The sequence below is a fragment of the Heterodontus francisci genome, chromosome 23, assembly GCF_036365525.1.
Source record: "Heterodontus francisci isolate sHetFra1 chromosome 23, sHetFra1.hap1, whole genome shotgun sequence".
Taxonomy (NCBI): Eukaryota; Metazoa; Chordata; class Chondrichthyes; order Heterodontiformes; family Heterodontidae; genus Heterodontus; species Heterodontus francisci.
Genome location: NC_090393.1, coordinates 28,866,777 through 28,885,244, shown reverse-complemented (window position 1 = coordinate 28,885,244; position 18,468 = coordinate 28,866,777). Strand labels below are relative to the sequence as shown.

Here is an 18,468-nt window from a genome sequence, read left to right as displayed (position 1 = left end):
TAAGTGTTGGAAGGTGGGATTAGACTGGATAACTCTTTTTTAGCCGGCATGTTGTGGGACAACTCAATCACCACACAAGGAGACTCAGGTACAGGTTCAATCAATTTATTCAAGCGTACGCAGGGAGAGACACCACCTCGGGTATTCCGAGGTAAGACTCTAACTTTACATTCAGGAGCACAAACTTATATACCGTTCTTATCATACAATGTGTTCAAACAACGGATGATTGATATGATTGATCATAAAACAATGGTGATTGATTACACATTCCAATGAACACACATCCTCAGCCTTGTCAATACACATACCAGATGGCTCCTATCTGAGCTTATTATCTCTTTGTTTCCCATTATACCAACCTTCCACAGAAACAGTGGCCTCGAGGCCCCGGCTCCAACCTTTCTACCCTAATCTTGTCCTTTACCCTGACTGTTAAATTCTGCTGAGATGCTTTTCTGAAACTCAACTTGTTTCTACTAACCCCTTCAGACATGATGGGCTGAATGGCCTCGTTCTGTGCCTTAAATCTTTCTATGTTTCTATGTAAATCTCTGCCAATGTGAAATAAGTGTGGTCAGTCTCAATTTTATTCCTAGTGTTGTGAATCAACAGTACTAAACTGTCAAAAATGTGTCACAAGTTGTAGCCTCACTTTGAGAGACCAGTGTGGGAAATGGTCTAATTCACTTCACTGCATTAGGAGGCACTGTCTATGCATTTGGTCATGAAGACCAGTTTGCAGTGGGGGATATTCTGCTGCAGGTGTAAATAAATTGTAAATGCTTTATGATTTCACAGAGGAAATCTAGCCCATTGTTGGAGCAGAGCTGAAAGAGCATAACTCTACTTCTGAACAGTACTATTCTTATATTCCCTATGTGTAATAGTGAATCATATCTGAGGGTTCCAATGAGAGGTAATTTGACAAAAAGCACTTGGGGAATGACCGAAGATACCAACAAGTGGCCTGGAGGGGAGGAATCTCTATCTGCGGGGAGGATATCCCTCGGTGATAGTAAATAGGGAGAATCCTTCATTTCAGCAATTGGGTAGGTATGATTTTCCCAGGCTGTCTTCTTCCTAAGGGATCTGTGCAAGGCCTAAGAAAATTGCACTGATTGAAAACTATATTTACTCGGGGAAGTGTGCTGGTCCACTTGTGCAAAGTCCAATACAGACTGTGAACCTGGAGCTGTTCAGTCTGGAGGAGTTATTGAAACAGCTGCAACATAAGAAATACATATTTTGATGATCATTAAGAGGCATTTTATTTAAATGATCAGGTTATGCAGAAATAAGAATAATAAACAGGAAAGATAAAGCCCTGAACTATCAGAGTAACCCTCTTAGCCTTTAGCTGAAAAGATTAGCTACTTGTTATATTATCAACAAAGGAGAAAGGTTACTTGCAGCAGTTGTTCTGTGATTGTGAAAGATCAATGTGATGTAAGATCTTATAAATTAAGTAGTTTTGATAACTGGGTCACATTGCTTAAAAATCAGTATCCCAACAAGTATTACAAATTTCAGACTCTTGAAATCACAATGTTGTTCAGCCAGAAGTGTTCAGTTCCTAATCTCCACACATAGGTATTCTCTGTAATATTGCTTGACAAGGAACCCTTTTGTCCTGCGTCACTGCTCTCTAGCAGTGTCTCATGAAGCAAAGAATAGATTAAAGCATACTCCAGATGCAGCAGACCATTATTTAAAATTACAGTTCCACAAAAGCTTCACAGGAGAACAGTCTGTACGCCCACATATGCCCGCATCCTGTAAAGCTAATCATCTCTGTCTCTGCTGGAGCTCAGAGCTTAGTATTTTCATCCATCCCTGTGTCAGCAGTCTACTTTCACAGTATAGGTAGATGCCATTTTCATAAAGTGCTTCCAAATTGGAGGTTTCTCTGTTGAATTGAAAATATGAAGATACGCAAGTGGTCAAAATTTTATGAATTACAGGAAAAGCAAATTTATAATTTGCCTGCTGAAAATATGTTTCATAACGCAGATCACTTGCATTCTCTTCTATTATAATTTGTTCCTGCAACAGACAGAGAATTGCTTTCAGTAAACCCGAGTACACTATTAGACACTGTGCACTTCTGTGGTAGAGCCTGCCTGAACAACATCAATCCTGCACCTGCTATTCCAGGGCTTTTTGAGCTTTGGGGTCAACACAATATCAATACGTAACATTCCTAAGCCATAAGATGCACCTAAAATAATTATTCTCATTCAGCCACGAGTTTTGTCTTAAGATCACAAGTATGCAGACAGTATAATGCCCCCTTTACATTGAAAATTGAAGACGGAGCAGTTCTGTAATAGCCTAGGTTCCCAGCGTTGTGGAATCCAACTACTTTTGATTACAGAACCACTGAGGGAAACGGATATACTACTGAGGCACTTACAAGTTCCCATTTGAACAGTTCCCTCAGTCCTGATTTGGTACATTGCTGACCTGTGCAGGTGCCCAGCCTGGCTACAACCAGAAAAAAATAGTGCTGGCAACGACAGCAACTTGTAGCTGTTGCCAAATCCACCTCAAGAGTGTTTCCCACACTTGTCTTCAATAACAACTGCATCAGCTCAGTGTAATTGTATATTATATAGTAATCATAGAATCGTAGAATGGTTACAGCACAAAAAGATGCCATTCGGCCCATTATACCCATGCCGGTTCTCTGCAGGAGCAACCCAGCTCGTCCCTCATGCCTGCCCTTTCCCTGTAGTCTTGCAAATTTTTTCTCTTCACACACTTATCTAATTCCCTCTTGAATGGCACAATTGAATAGGCCTCCACCACACTCTCAGGAAGTGCATTTCAGATCCTAACCACTCACTGCATAAAAAAGTTTTCCCTTCTGTCTACAATGCTTCTTTTGCCAATCACCTTAAATTGGTGTCCTATGGTTCTCGACCCTTCTGCCAATGGGAATAGTTTCTCCCTATCTACTCTGTCCAGACCCTCATATGATTTTCAACACCTCTATCAAATCTCCTCTCAACCATCTCTTTTCTGAGGAGAACAATCCCAGCTTCACCAATCTATCCATGTAACGAAAGTCCCTCATCTCTGGAACCATTCACAAATTATTTTCTGCAGCCTCTCTAAAGCCTTCACATCCTTCCGAAAGTGTAGTGCCCCGGTTGAACCAGTGTTTTATAAAGGTTCATCATAACTTCTTGCTTTTGTACTCTATGCCTCTATTTATAAAGCCCAAGATTCCATATGCCTTTTTAACAACTTTCTCAACCTGCCCTGCCACTTTCAATGACTTGTGCACACATATATACCCCCGCCCCCCAGGTCTCTCTGTTCCTGCACTTCCTTTAGAATTGTACCCATTAGTTTATATTGCCCCTGCTTGTTCTTCCTACCAAAATGTATCACTTTATATTTCGCTGCATTCAATTTCATCTGCTTTGTGTCTGCCCATTCTTGAAGTCTATCACAATCCTCCACACAGTTCACTACACTTGCAAGTCATCTGCAAATTTTGAAATTGTGCCATGTACACCCAAGTTTAAGTCATTAATATATATCAAGAAAAGCAACGGACACCTGGGGAACCCCACTGTACACTTTTTTCCAGTCCAAAAAACAACAGTTTACCAATACTCTTTGTTTCTTGTCACTCAGCCAACTTTGCATCCATGCTGCCAGTGTCCCTCTTATTCCATGGGTTTCAAATTTGCTGGCAAGTCTATATTTGGCACTTTAACAAACACCTTTTGGAAGTCAATGTCATATCAACTACAACAACTGCATTACCCTCATCAACCCTTTCTGTTACCTTATAAAATAACTCAATCAAGTTAGTTAAACCCAATTTATCTTTAACAAATCTGTGCTGGCTTTCCTTAATTAATCCACACTTGTCCAAGTGGCTGTTAATTTTGTTCCAGATTATTGCTTCTAAATGCTTTCCCAACACCAAGGTTAAACAGGCTGGCCTGTAGTTGCTGGATTTACCCTCACACCCTTTTTGAACTGGCATGTAACATTTGCAATTCTCCACCCGTGTATCTAAGGAGAATTGGAAGATAATGGTCAGTAGCTCCGCAATTTCCATCCTTGCTTCCCTCAGCATCCTTGGATGCATCCCATCCGGTTCTGGTACTGTCGCTTAGTGACATCCTTGACCCTGAAACCAGGAAGGCAACATGCCATCTTGGAATCATGTCTGTGGCTGCAGAACTATAACTATTCCCCTAATTATAGAATCCCCTATCACTATTGCTTTGCCAATCTTCCTCCTGTCCTCCTATGCAGCTGAGCCACCCCTGGTGTCATGAACTTGGCTGTGGCTGCATTCCCCAGAGGAACCACCTTCTCATCAATATTCAGAACTGAATACAGGTTGGAGAATGAGTTGCACTCAGGGAGCTTCTGCACTACCTGCCTGGTCCTCCTTGATTGTCTGGCAGTCACCCATCCCCTCTCTGCCTGCTCATTCTTAAGCTGTGAGGTGACCACCTCTCAAAATGTGCTAGGCATGAAATTTTCAGCCTCGCCAGTGCACCGCAGTGATGTCAGCTGCTGTCAAACTCCGAAATCTGGAGCTCAGACTTCACCAGCTGGCGATACTACCTGCACATGTGGTTATCCAGGACATGGAAAGTGTACTGAGTTCCCACATGACAAAGGATGTGCATTCCATGGGACTGAGGTGCCCTGCCATCTCTCTATTTATTAGACTGTTAACTAAATTAACAAAAATAAATTTAAGACTAAAGAAAAACACTTCCCAGCTACTCACTAATCAGCTCCTTCCATAGTGCTAAAATCACTTTAGATGTTTTACCTTTCTTCCTGATGTTTGTACTCCTTTAACTTCGATCACATGCTAAAAATACAAAACCCACAAAAAGTGGTCCAAAGATACTTAATCTATATACTTGATGTAAAAGCCTCGGGTTCTGCTGCTCCACCTTCTGTGCTGATTGTGATGTCACTCTGGTGCCACTTTTTGGATTTTTCCTGTGTTTGATTTGCTCCTGCTCCTTTGTATCCGGTTTCCGATCTCCTGGCATTGTAAAGCAACTCTAGTCTTAAACTGAACCTTGGGTTTCTCTATCAAGATATAGCTGGAGTATAAGATACGAACTAGAACAGGAGATATTGGCAGAGGAGGAACAAGCATAAATTCAAAAATGTGCAGCTATAATGAATGATAGAATACTGGATGACAGCAATTATCCAAAATAAGACAGGGTTTCATCTCGAACAGCATGACATGTTTTATGATGTTGCGAAATGTGCCTCAATCTTGTAAGTCATATTGATCCTCTCTTTTCTATGCCATAGATTATTAAATGTCTGTACTGGAATAGGGAGCATGAAACTAATCAAAGCCTGAGACAAAAGCAATGCATTTTAATTAGTCCAAGGTGACCTATTCAAGAAACCAGCCTTTGCAACTCCCACGCAATAACCTTCAGTAGATCACTCAGTGCAAGGGTCTTTTAAGGAGGTGTAGTGCCTGTTCTTAAAATGTAAATGAAGCTGTTACAAAGCCATGTCCTGCTGCAGACATGCACCTGCCAAACACATCAAGAGTTAAAATTTTATTTTTGGAAGATTTTTGCACTGCATATTTTCTCATGCTGGATAGCTCTTCCAGAAGTAATTTCAACATTTGGTTCATCGACATCACAACAGCCTATAAATAATGCCAGAATAAAATTAGTCTTATGAACGTAAGTTTGCCTTGTTGATTTTCATACCTCACCACATTTGTGTCTGGATCCACAGGGTATTGTTAGAATAATTCATTCTCCAGCAGCCCACATTTGTGTCTGTGCACAATGCATGCCAAACTCTTCATTTTCCCGGAAGGTGCTGGGAAGGAAATACTTATTTAAATGGAAGGCACTTTTCAGGCCACAGTATGGCACCTAGCCCTAATTATATACTATTAGAGACTTTATAAATCTAGCACACGTGTAATAGGGACAAAAATGTAGTGGTTATGTACAAAAAATAATCAAAAAGGCTAATGGAATCTTAGCTTTTATAACTAGAATGGAGAGGAATTTTTGCTACAGCTACATAAAGCCCTGGTTAGACCACATTTGGAGCACAGTTCTGGGCACCGCATTGTAGAAATTGACCTTGAAAGGAGTGCTGTGCAGATTCACCGGAATGTTACCAGGTCTCCAAGGGTTAAATTATGAGGAGAGACTACATGAACTGGACTTGTATTCCTTGGAATATAGAAGGTTAAGGAGTGATTTGATTGATATTTTAGGATTTTGAAAGGAATTGATAGGGTGGATAGAGAGAAATGGTTTCTGCTGGTGGAAAATCCAGGTCAAAGGGACATAACATTAAAATCAGAGTCAGGCCATTCACAAGAGAAGTTCAGAAACACTTCTTCACACAAACGGTGATAGATGTGTGGAGCTCTCTCCCACAAAATGCAATAATTACTAGCACAATTAATCGTATTAAATCTGAGATCAATAGATTTTTGAGAGAAATGGTATAAATGGATATGGAGCCACGGCAGGTGGATAGAGTTATAATACAGATGAGCCATGATCTCATTGAATGGCAGAGCATGTTTGAGGGGCTGAATGGCCTACTCCTGGTTCCATGTTCCGATAAAAGATACGTAGGCTCTCAGTGCTATTAGTGCTTCTGAGGCGCATTATGATGCACATTGCTGTGAGATGGTGCAGCAATGCCACAAACATTGAGGACTCTATTTCCGGATCAATAGCAATATTCTAAATTTGTTGTGGTTTCTGCTGCTCCGCTATGGTAACTTTGGTGGAAGCAATGTTTGCACATGTAAATGGGGTTTCTGTTGAAGTTGTGGTGGCCAAGGAAATTTCTGGCTCATTTTTTATCCAAGTGTTTAGAATTTTTTTCCTTAAGTAATTAAAGGCAATGAAATGCCTTGGAAATTGTTTTCATTATTTGCTTCTGGAGTACTGATTATTTTTCTTAGCATTTACGTTGATTAGTCTCGTACCATTTCTACAATGAAAAGGAACAGTTTTTTAATCTTGAATTGCACTGCACCATCTCTCATGTAGAGAAGCGCATAGCAGGCTTGTTGATCCTATAAGGTATTACAATTGCTGTCATGCACAGATAGTGGTGATTGCATCAACTGCACACATTTCCTTCATCGTCATAACATTTCAAAACCACTACTGCTGCAGTTTATTTGTATATAAAAGTTTTTCGGTACAACAATGTAGAATGTGGGTGAAGCAGCCTGTGTGTTGTGGTGTTACCACCCTTGTCTATCAGTAGCTACATTGTATTATCAGCAGTTCTGCTACTTTCAGTACAAAGACTGCCAGTCTTCATTTTCAAAACTGAAATATACCCAATTGGAATAGTTTTTCTTGGGATGGTTAAAAGTACAAAGCCAATTATTTCATAGTGATTCTCACAGGAATAAACTGGGCTTCCCATATTTTCTATTTTAAGATGCACTTAACCTGGAAGTGGGAGCAGTTTTTAAAAAGTGCAACCAGGCCAATTAATGGGGTTGCAATTTGGATTTCAATGTGAATCCTCTTAATGGTTTAATTGGTGTAACTGATGTAACTGATGCTGAGAATTTGCAGCTTTACACCGTGCTGTGGATTTCCATATTAAAACTGGTACAGAAAGGCAATTCAAAACTGCATTTAATATGGTGTTGAATCAGTCACCCTACAGTTATGGGATCATTTTCCTTAAGTTTGCCGATGCTATCTAGCTCTTATTTTCCACCACTTCCCTTTATCCCACTACCATCTCTGCCTTTCTGATATTAGTCATGGATGAGCCGAAACTTCCTTCAATTGAACATCATGAAGATCAGTTTTAGCCCAATTAGGAATTTTGATCCCTTGGCACTGACTTATCTCCCTCCCTGACTAGATGCTTGACCTAAACCAGGCTGTGTACAGTCTTGTCATCCTGTGTGACTCAGAGCTGAGCTTCCAAACACATATCATTAAGATTCACAGCATAACCAGTCTCCACCCCTACTTCACCCTCCAGAAAAACCTTTATCCATCCCACTGTCAATTCTAGACGATTTCACCAATGCCATTCTAGCCATCCGACTTGTACAGAGGTCCACTACGTGAATCCTCTCCTGCACTAAGTCCTGCTTGCCCATCACCCCATCCTTGCTGATCTATACTGGTTCCCTCTATGCTAAAATATCTAACTTAAAGTCCTCATCATCATATGCAAATCCCTCCAAAGCCTCATAAATCTCTTCCAGCCTTACATCCCATGCCCGCTGACCCTTTTACTTTGGCCTTCTGTGCATCTTTCGATGCCCCCCACCTCATGTCCGCCAAAGATGACGGACCTTCAGCCACCTCCAAAAATCTTCTGTAAACCTGTATCTTTGAAAAAGATTTGCTCAACTCTTCTGACTGTTACAAAAAGGCTTGATATACTTTTTATTCTTTTGATAGAGGACATTTTAATGTTTAAGGCACCAAGTAAGTGCAAGTTGTTTTGTACAAACCACTGAAGCTGTATGTGCAGTAAATAAGTACTGTTTTTGTATAGTTGGTATTCATTTTGTCAAATGCAGAAAACATAATCACATTCACAGTCAGCTATTCTTGTATTCCATGAGGTCCATATGCTCTTCCTCAGTGTGGCTACAGTTGGTTGAATTGGGATGATGGATAGTTCATTGTCACTGATTGGTCACATTATCTCAAGGATATTAAAGCCTTCTGCTGTCTCAATGGGGGCTGAATGGCTTCTGTTGTTAGTTCTAGTAATATGTCAGTAAGATTTGGCATTCCTGCAGAAATGAGACCAACCAGAATGTTCTTATATCGTGTGCCTAACCACAGATGGTCATTTGAAAGGCTGAGGCCAGTCTGCACAATATTCTAAAAATTCAACAGAAAGCACACATTCAAAGCAGTCTCTAATTTATTTATTTATTTAGAGATACAACACTGAAACAGGCCCTTCGGCCCACCAAGTCTGCGCTGACCATCAACCACCCATTTATACTAATCCCATATTCCTACCACATCCCCACCTTCCCCTACCACCTACCTATACTAGGGGCAATTTATAATGGCCAATTTACTTATCAACCTGCAAGGCTTTGGCTGTGGGAGGAAACCAGAGCACCCAGCGAAAACCCACATGGCCACAGGCAGTACCCAGAATTGAAGCCAGGTCAGTGGAGCTGTAAGGTTGCAGTGCTAACCACTGCGCCACCCTAACTAAACCTAAGGGTTCGAATACAGTACCCATTCTTAGTTAAAGCCCCAGATAGAGACGATATTAATCCCGTTTCCCATTTTTAAAAAATTCATTCATGGGATGTGAGCATCGCTGGCAAGGCCAGCATTTATTATCCATTCCTAATTGCCCTTGAGAAGGTGGTGGTGAGCCTCCTTCTTGAACCACTGCAGTCCATGTGGTGTAGGTACACCCACAGTGCTGTTAGGGATAGAGTTCCAGGATTTTGACTCATTGACAGTAAAGGACCAGTGATATAGTTCCAAGTCAGGATGGTGTGTGACTTGGAGGAAAACTTGCAGATGGTGGTGTTCCTATGTGCCTGTTGCATTTGTTCCTCTATTTGGCAGAGGTCGTAGGTTTAGAAGGTGCTGCCAAAGGACCCTTGACAAGTTGCTTCAGTACATGTACATGTTCTTGTAGATGTACTGTGTGGTGGAGGGAGTGAATGTTTAACATGGTGGATGAGGTGCCAATCAAGCAGGCTGCTTTCCCCTTGATGGGGTAGAGTGTTGTCAGAGTTGCAGTCATCCAGGCAAGTGGAGAGTATTCCATCGCACTCCTTTCTTGTACCTTGTAGATGGTGTACAAGCTTTGGGGAGCAAGGAAGTGAGATACTTGCTACAGGGGAGGCAATGGCGCAGTGGTAATGTCACTAGACTTGTAATCCAGAGCCCAGGCTAATGCTCTGGCAGTATGGGTTCAAATCCCACCATGGCAAATGGTGAAATTTGAATTCAATCAATAAAAAAAATCTTGAATTTGAAGCTAGTCTAACAGTGACCATGAAACCATTGTCAATTGTTGTAAAAACCCATCTGGTTCATGAATGCCCTTTATGGAAAGAAATCTGCTGTCCTTATCTGGTCTGGCCTACATGTGACTCCAGACCCACACATTGCTGCAATGTGGTTGACTCTTAAAAAAAAATGCCCTCTAAAATGGCCTAGCAAGCCACTCATTTCAAGGGCAATTAGGGATGGGCAATAAATGCTAGCCGAGCCAGTGATGCCCACATCCCACAAAACCAATTTAAAAAAAGAATTCCCAGCCTCTGGCCTACTGTTGTCACCACAACATTTATGTAACTTGTCCAGTTATGTTTCTGGTCAATGGTGATTCCAGGATGGTAAAGCTATTAATGCGGTAATGTCAAGGGGAGATGGTTAGATTGTCATTGCCTGGCACTTGTGTGGCGTGAATGTTACTTGTTATTTATCAACCCAAGCCTGAATGTTCTCCAGGTCTTGCTGCATGCAAGCATGGACTGCTTCATTGTCTAATTGTCAGGAGTTCAGATGCAGTTTACAAATCTTGCATATCTGAGTGCACATGGACCATTTCAGTGTGGAAGATGTACAAACCTTTGATACTTTGCTGTGTAGAAAATATGGATGAAACCTCACAGAATTATCCAGACAGTTTGACACATTTTATAGGGCAAATTGCAGATATGATTCTGTTACTTGCAGTATTCCAGTTTGGGGGTAGGCGGTGGCGTAGTGGTAATATCACTGGACTAGTAACCCAGAGTATTCTCTGGGGACATGGGTTCGAATCCCACCACAGCAGAAGGTAGAATTTGAATTTAATTAATAAATCTGGAATTAAAAGCTAGTCTAATGATGGGCCATGAAACCATTGTCGATTGTTGTAAAAACCCATCTGGTTCACTAATGTCCTTTAGGGAAGGAAATCTGCTGTCCTTACCTAGTCTGGCCTACATGTGACTCCAGACCCACAGCAATGTGGTTAACTCTTACATGCCCTCTGAAATGGCCTAGCAAGCCACTCAGTTGTATCTAACCGCTACACAGTTAATAAAAAGGAATGAAACCGGACGGACCACCCGACATCAACCTAGGCACTGGTTCCTTCACTGTCGCTGGGTCAAAATCCTGGAACTCCCTTCCTAACAGCACTATGGGTGTACCTACCCCAAATGGACTGCAGCGGTCCAAGAAGGCAGCTCACCACCACCTTCTCGAGGGCAATTAGGGATGGGCAATAAATGCTGGCCTGGCCAGCGTCGCCCATATCCCATGAACGAATGAAAAAAACTCCCTGGGAATTATTCAGTATGCAATGCGGAAGTAACTTTCTGCAAATATTCTACTGTGCAGTACTAGATGAATTATTTTTATAAACTGAATTTCCACTTTTCTCTTGGATAGTGATTGTCTGGCACTGGAATTTATGTTTTTTTAAATTATTCTCAGGGCCTGGTTGTTGTCAGCAAGGCTGTATTTACTGCCTTTCCCCAGTTGCCTTAAACTGTTGCCGTCCTGCGAGGGTGGTGTTTTTATGTGGGAAATTCCAGGATCTGGACCCAGTAACAATGAAGAATGGTGATAAATGTTCAAATTAGGATGGTGCATGACTTGGAGCGATCTTGGAGGTGATGGTTTTGCTGCTGTTCTTTTTTGTTATACAGGTGATGGATTTGGGAGGTGCTATTGAACTAAATTTGATGTGTTGGTGCAGTACATCCTCTAGATAGTATACACTGTGCGTACAGGTGTAGGGGTGGATATTGAGGCCAGTGGTGAGGGTGCTGATCAAGCAGGCTGCTCTATCTTGGATGCTATTGAGATTTTAGAGTGTTGTTGCAGATACAAGTAGAAATACTAGACCAGCATGCATTTGCATTTGTACCTATTTTATCACTGCTTGTCTTTGCTTGTACAATTACAAAGGAATATGTCTGTTTCTTTACCAAACAGGTCGACTTCAATCTGGGTGCCCTTCAGAAGACTCAAATGGCCAAGGGCTGGTTTAGGTTGTTGCCTTTTGAAAAAAATGAAGACGATGCAGGGTAAATGTTGTTTCATGGTTCTGGATTTCTACTGTCACATGTAGATCATTACATCTTAGTCATAAAACATGTACATTATAACTTAGTCATAATGTGAACAGGAACAACCTGTACCTAGTTGGCAACAGATGAATTTCAAAATACAATGGGCAATATCTTCATTGTGTGAACAGATCTGGATTTTTTTCTAAACGTACCTGATCCATGTTGGATCAAGTGGACTTCTACTGTTTCTAGGAATGAACTTTATTTTAGGAATAGGAGAAGGCTATTTGATCCAACAATTCCACCTTTTTTCTTGGTTAATCTCAACCTCCAATTTTGTGCCTTGCACCAAATGCATTTGCTTCTATCTTAATTAGTAGGATACCACATTTCTTGAACTCATTTATACTGTTGATTTATACTGTTGATTTCCAATACCTTCTTCCACATGCCTATTACTTTGGGTATGAAATCATTCTGCCTGAATACCTTATTTGAAATGATACTCTATTTAATCTTAATCCTAAATGATTCCTCCTAGTTTTTGAATCCTTCTCACTGAACAATTTGGACTGGTATTTAATAGGGCAGAAAAATGTGGTCAGTATATCCCCATTCCCACCAGGTGTGGCCCATGGGCAAGGCTTTCTGTTGGTAACATATGCTCGTAAGATCATCCCCCTACTACCATCTTTCACTTTGCCTGTTGTACTCAGCACTCCAGAAGGGGTTTAATCAGTGTCACATACAATAAATACATCAGCTCAATATCATCACCTTTTTTTGATTTAAATTCTGTCTTTCTGCAAAGTCAACCCAATTGTGTGTCTGCCTTTCATCAGGCTAGACTGTTTTCAGCAGGTTTTTCATAATTATCTCCTTTTCTTCTAACAATGCCACAGGATAATTCTGCAAATAGGACACACTCCCTTTTTACCTGCCCAAATGCCAACAATGTCAGTTTATAAATCCTTGGACCAATTAACCAAGGATTTTAAGCCCTTTCTTCCTTCTGGCAGGTGCAAGGTTTTATTGTCTGGATAAATAATTTTGGGTCCCTGCCAGGATAATTTTCCATTAGAATAGTATGTAGTGTTAATTGGATCCAAGCCAAATAGTGAAGAATGCAGTCTGTGTCCTCCAAATATCCCAGCAGGCTCTCTTTATATACCCTTTAAGTCCTGAATTAAATAATGCCCTTCACCTGTATATCTTTAACAACATAATTAACCTAACGTTAACATGTAAAGCTGTCATCATCAGGGAAATACCATGAGTGAGATTTATGATCCCAAAGAGAGACCAATTCCAAATCATTTAAGTATGAAAGGTGATTTTTTTTGGCCTTGCCTTGCTAATGGGATGTGCTACCTAAGAGAAAGGCACATTGGAAATATAGGTGCATGCAAAGCATGATATTCCAATCATTAATTTAAATGGTTGGAAAATCACCTGTGACCCAAATTTCTGATATTTCAAGCCATTGGGTGAGGCTGTCTGTAAAATCCAAAAATTAACTTCATGTAACCAGGTTTATTTTCAGGAGTGAGATGCATGAAAAGAGGTGACATTTTAATAGAAATATAGGACGAGGAGGCCATTCAGTCCCTCAAGCCTGTTCTGCCACTCAATTAGATTATGGATGATCTGCATGTCAACTCCATTCACCTGCCTTTGTTTCATATCCCTTGATGATCTGACCTAATAATCTCAGTCTTCAAAATTTAAATTGACCTGGAATTCACAACTTTATGGAAGCGAGTTCCAGATTCCCACCGCTCTTTGTGTGAAAAAATACTTCCCGATTTCATTTCTAAGTGGCCTAACTCTTGAAGGCCTAACGATTATGCCCTCTTGTTCTGGAGTCCCCCATCGGAGATATCTTTTAATCATTTTAAATACCTTGGTTACATTACCGAACAATGTTCTAAATTCAAGGGAATACAAACCCCTTCAGCCCTGGTATCATTCTAGTGAATTCACTCTGTACCCTTTTCAAGGCCAATATGACTTTCCTGAGGTTTGGTACCCAAAACTGACTCAAAACTGTCATCTGAGAAAAAGAGTGTTTGACGACAAAGACCTCAGATCTAGCACAAGCCCTCCTTTAAGGGCGGAAACATGGACACTATAGAGCAGACTTCTCAAAGTCCTGGAGAGATATCACCAGCGGTGCCTCCATATGATCCTGCAAATTCAGTGGCAGGACAGGCGCTCCAATATCAGTGTCCTCTCTCAGGCCAACATCCCCAGTATTGAGACACTGATCATTGCTAGTCAGCTATGTTGGGTGGGTCACATCGTCCGCATGCCTGACACAAGACTCCCAGAACAAGTTTTCTACTCCGAGCTCTGTCACGTCAAGAGGCTACCAGGAGGGCAATGGAAACGCTACAAGGATGTGCTTAAAGCCTCCCTGGAAAAATGTGACATCTCCATTGATTTGTGGAAATCTCTTGCCTGAGACCGCCCAAATGGAGAAAAATAATCCGGAAAGGTGCAATCCAGTTTGAACAATGTCGACATGCCCAGGCAGCGACTAAGTGCAAACAACGGAAGGAGTGTTCGGAATTTCGAGCATCCCATTCACTTGCCTCACCAAACACCACCTGCCCCACCTGTGGCAGAGTGTGTGGATCCAGAGTTGGACTATTCAGTCACCTAAGGACCCACAACCCTGGAGTGGAAGAAAATCATCCTCGTTCCTGCGAGACTGCCTATAAAGAAGAAGAAGAGGTACCCAAAACTGAACGTAGTACTCCAGATGGGGTCTGACCAAGACTCTGTACAACTGAAGCATAACTTCTTCCCCTTTGCTTTCCAGCCCCCTTGAGATAAAAGCCAACATTCCATTAGACTTCTTGATTACTTTTAAACCAGAATGTTTTCCAATTTTATAAGATTTGGCAAATCTGTGCATTCTGATATGGGTTTGAATTTACTGCTGGTGAGAATAAAGTACTTTGTGTGAAATCATGGTTCCAACTGGTGGTGAAGATGAACATGTGCATCTCGCCCAGAACATTAAATTTGGGTTATATTCCCCCACCCCCACCGCCGAAAATGGTTAACATAATAATGTTAGGGTATGGTTCCTTCATTGAAAAATAATGCAGTGAAACTAAATCCTGTTACCACAGGACTTACACATACATGCATTAGCAGCAGGGGCCACTGGATCAGAAAGAAAATCCATGCTACATTTTCCCCTGCACCTTTCCCTAGCCGGGTGCACTTAGACCAGCTCTTGCACCTCTGCAACTCTTTGCCTGAGATCTGTTACACAACACATGGTGGGAATTAGCTTTTTTATCTTCCTGATCTGTATGGCTGCATTTACCAATGCGGTCATCACAGAAATCTAGCTGTATTTAACAAATAATTCTAATGTCTAATTGTAGAACAAACAAATGACTAGAATTCTGTCTCACTGGAAACAAGACTTTCAGATGTTTTTCTTTGAATTGTGTTACAAGAGGTTTTATTTTTGTACTAAAATCTTAGAATTCTGTGTGTTTTAAAGAACTGAGGAAAGGATTTTTGCTCAGTAGACATTGACCTGTAAATAGCTGAAATTTGTGGATGTTGACTCTGTACAAAAGAACTGGCAAGCAGGCAATTTCAAGGAAACAGCAGGGGGTTTTCACCTCCTTAACAAACACATTTGAATGACAGAGGAGACACCCTGTCTGGCCATGTGATCAGCTCAGCAAAGCTTTTGTTTTCGCTTTGGACTTTCAAAAACTAATGTGTTGGACAAAGAGCAGACATTTGGAACTTAGACCTGACCTGCCTGGAGACTGGAGAAAAAGACCTCTCTCTGTAAAGGAAACCTGCATCTCTTGCAAATAAATCCTGTATTTGAAAGGTGACAGATTCCTATTGCCTCCTGTCTCTGAAGAATTCCTTAATCCAGTGTGGTTCCCGTTGCCTCCTGTGTTTTGGGAAAGCCTGGAAACTGAAGAAAACTTCTACTGCTTTACTGCTGCTGTGAGTCCTAAGCAGACCTGTTGCTACACCCCTGCTGAAAGATCTATGTGATGACGAATTGTCTTGAATGCCTACCCATCACAGACTGTTCACCAACCTTGCCTGGAGAGACTTCGAGTGGCATCTGACTGTTTGACTCTGGGGCACCTCCCCGACTTGAAAACATCCTACCAGAATGTGACAAACTCAATTATTTTATTTTTTACTTTTTATTCCTAAAAAACAGCTGTAAACCAGAAAATCTTTTCACCCCATTTAATGGGTTTTTGAATGTATGTGTATAGGCTTGAGGGTTAGAAAGAATAAGGAGTTTTTAAAAATCTTTTCGTATATAGATTGATCTCATTATTGTTTAAGACTTAGTTTATCAATAAATAGTTAATGTTGTTGTTGTAGAAAGAAACCTGGTTGGTGTGCTTTATTCTGGGGGACAAACAGAGCATGTAATTGGCTGGTTTTTGGTAGGTGGGAAAAATATATTGATATGCCATGACCCGTGGAAAAGTGGGACTGAATTAACAGTACATTTCTCCCACCTTGGTCATAACAATTGGCTCTGATATTGCTCCATCAATAAAATGTCTCCATAGGTTTATACAACTGTCTGAGGAGAAAAGATTTCAGCAGCAAATGAGCTGAGGCAGGGACGAAGTCAGACAATGTTATTGAGATGAAACTAGGTGGTCTTAGTGATAATGAATAAGGTTGAAAGCTCATCTCGGGGTCAAATGTGAGACCAAGGTTGGGAACAGACTGGTTTAATCTCAGACTTTTGCCAGGGGGAGGCATGGAGTTAGCAGCTAGGGAAAGTAGTTTGGAGTGGGGACCGAAAACAGTGTCTGCAGTCTTTCCAATATTTAGTTGGAGGAAATTTCTGCTTGTCCACTACTGGGTGTTGGATAAGCAGTCTAATAATTTAGCAGCTGTGGAGGAGTCATGAGAGGTGGTGGTGAGGCAGAGGTGGGGGTCGTCAGTGTACATGTGAAAACTAACGCAGTGCTTTCGAATGATATTGTTGAGAGACAGCATGTAGATGAGAAATAGGTAGGGGGCGAGGCTAGATTCTTGGGGAACACCAGAGGTAATGGTGCAGAAGCAGGAAGAGAAGCCATTGCAAGTGACTCTGGGTATGATTAGATGGCTAAGGATGGAACCAGGTGAGAGCATTCCCACCCAGCTGGACGACAGTGGAGAGGTGTTGGAGGAGGATAGTATGGTCAACCACATCAAAAGTTGCAGACAGGTTGAGAACTATGGTTTACCTTAGTCACAGTCACATAGGATGTCATTAGTGACCTTGACAAGAGCTGTTTTGGTACTGCGGCAGGGGCAGAAACCTGATTGGAGGCATTCAAACATGGAATTCCAGGAAAGATGGGAACGGATTTGGGAGGTGACAACACGTTCAAGGACGTTGGAGAGGAAAGGGAGGAGGGAGATGGGATGATAGTTTATAAAGACATTGGGGTCAAGGGTTGTTTTTTTTGAGGAGAGGGGTGATACCGGTAGATTTAAAAGGAGAGAAGGACCTGAAGAGACAGAACCGCTAACAATATTGTCTAACATGGTGACCAGGAGGGGAAGAATGCTGTACAGATTAATTAACCAATTTAACAAAAGCAGCTGCAGAACCATGTTGCCTAACATCAATACTTAAAAAAATAATGTTGAGGAGTTATGAATAAATCCTGAGTGAATAAAACATTCAGAAGTACTCCGTACAATAATTACATGAGAAAGACCTGCTACAGGCAGTGATATCTTTTTGCCAATATCAGATGCACAGTGCCAATGTTTTTTTAATATCATTATGATGTTATCTATATTTTCACAGAGGTAAATTAGGAGCGTTACGATTAAAAGTCAGGTTGGCAGAGGATCGGATATTGCCATCAATGTATTATCAGCCACTGATCGACCTCTTGGTAGAACCTGTGATCTCTCCAGCCAAAGTGAGTATCTGGAGCCCTGTGCATCTGCAAACACATTTGAATTGATGTGAAAAGAAGTGATTCCTGACCAATGCTTGTGTGCCAGACTTCAAGTTTTAGTTCAAGTGGTTCACCTGAACTCAGTTAAACAAGCTGATTGGTGCTTGAAGGCTTGTTTAACAATGACTCTGTTGGGTTAAGGTCCTTGGAAATCAGTTCTTACATCTCCATTGACAGGTTCAAAATGCTGGTGACAAGTAACACATCTTTCTGCATTAGTTGTGTGGAATTTATATTGTATCATATACAACATGAACAAATATGAGCTGAACAGAGAGTGCCAGCGTGACTTTGTTAACGCTATATCACTTCTGACTAATCTAGTTGAATTTTTTGAGGATGTCAAGGGAGTGTCTATGGATGTTGTCTTTAATGAACTTCCAGAAGGCATTTGAGAAGGTTCCACACAAAACATTATGAGCAAAAATAAGAGTGCACAAAAATGGA

The 18,468-nt window shown here is 41.2% G+C and overlaps 1 protein-coding gene across 8 annotated transcripts in view; it reads left to right on the top strand.

The window, feature by feature from the left end:
- Nucleotides 1-18,468, top strand: part of LOC137382667 (rasGAP-activating-like protein 1) — a 385,434-nt gene that overhangs the window by 207,738 nt on the left and 159,228 nt on the right. For all 8 annotated transcript variants that reach the window (XM_068054911.1, XM_068054910.1, XM_068054915.1 and 5 more), the window contains 2 exons: nt 11,964-12,055; nt 17,865-17,982. In XM_068054911.1, the coding sequence (XP_067911012.1) occupies nt 11,964-12,055; nt 17,865-17,982 (210 nt within the window). The remainder of the gene's footprint in view (nt 1-11,963; nt 12,056-17,864; nt 17,983-18,468) is intronic.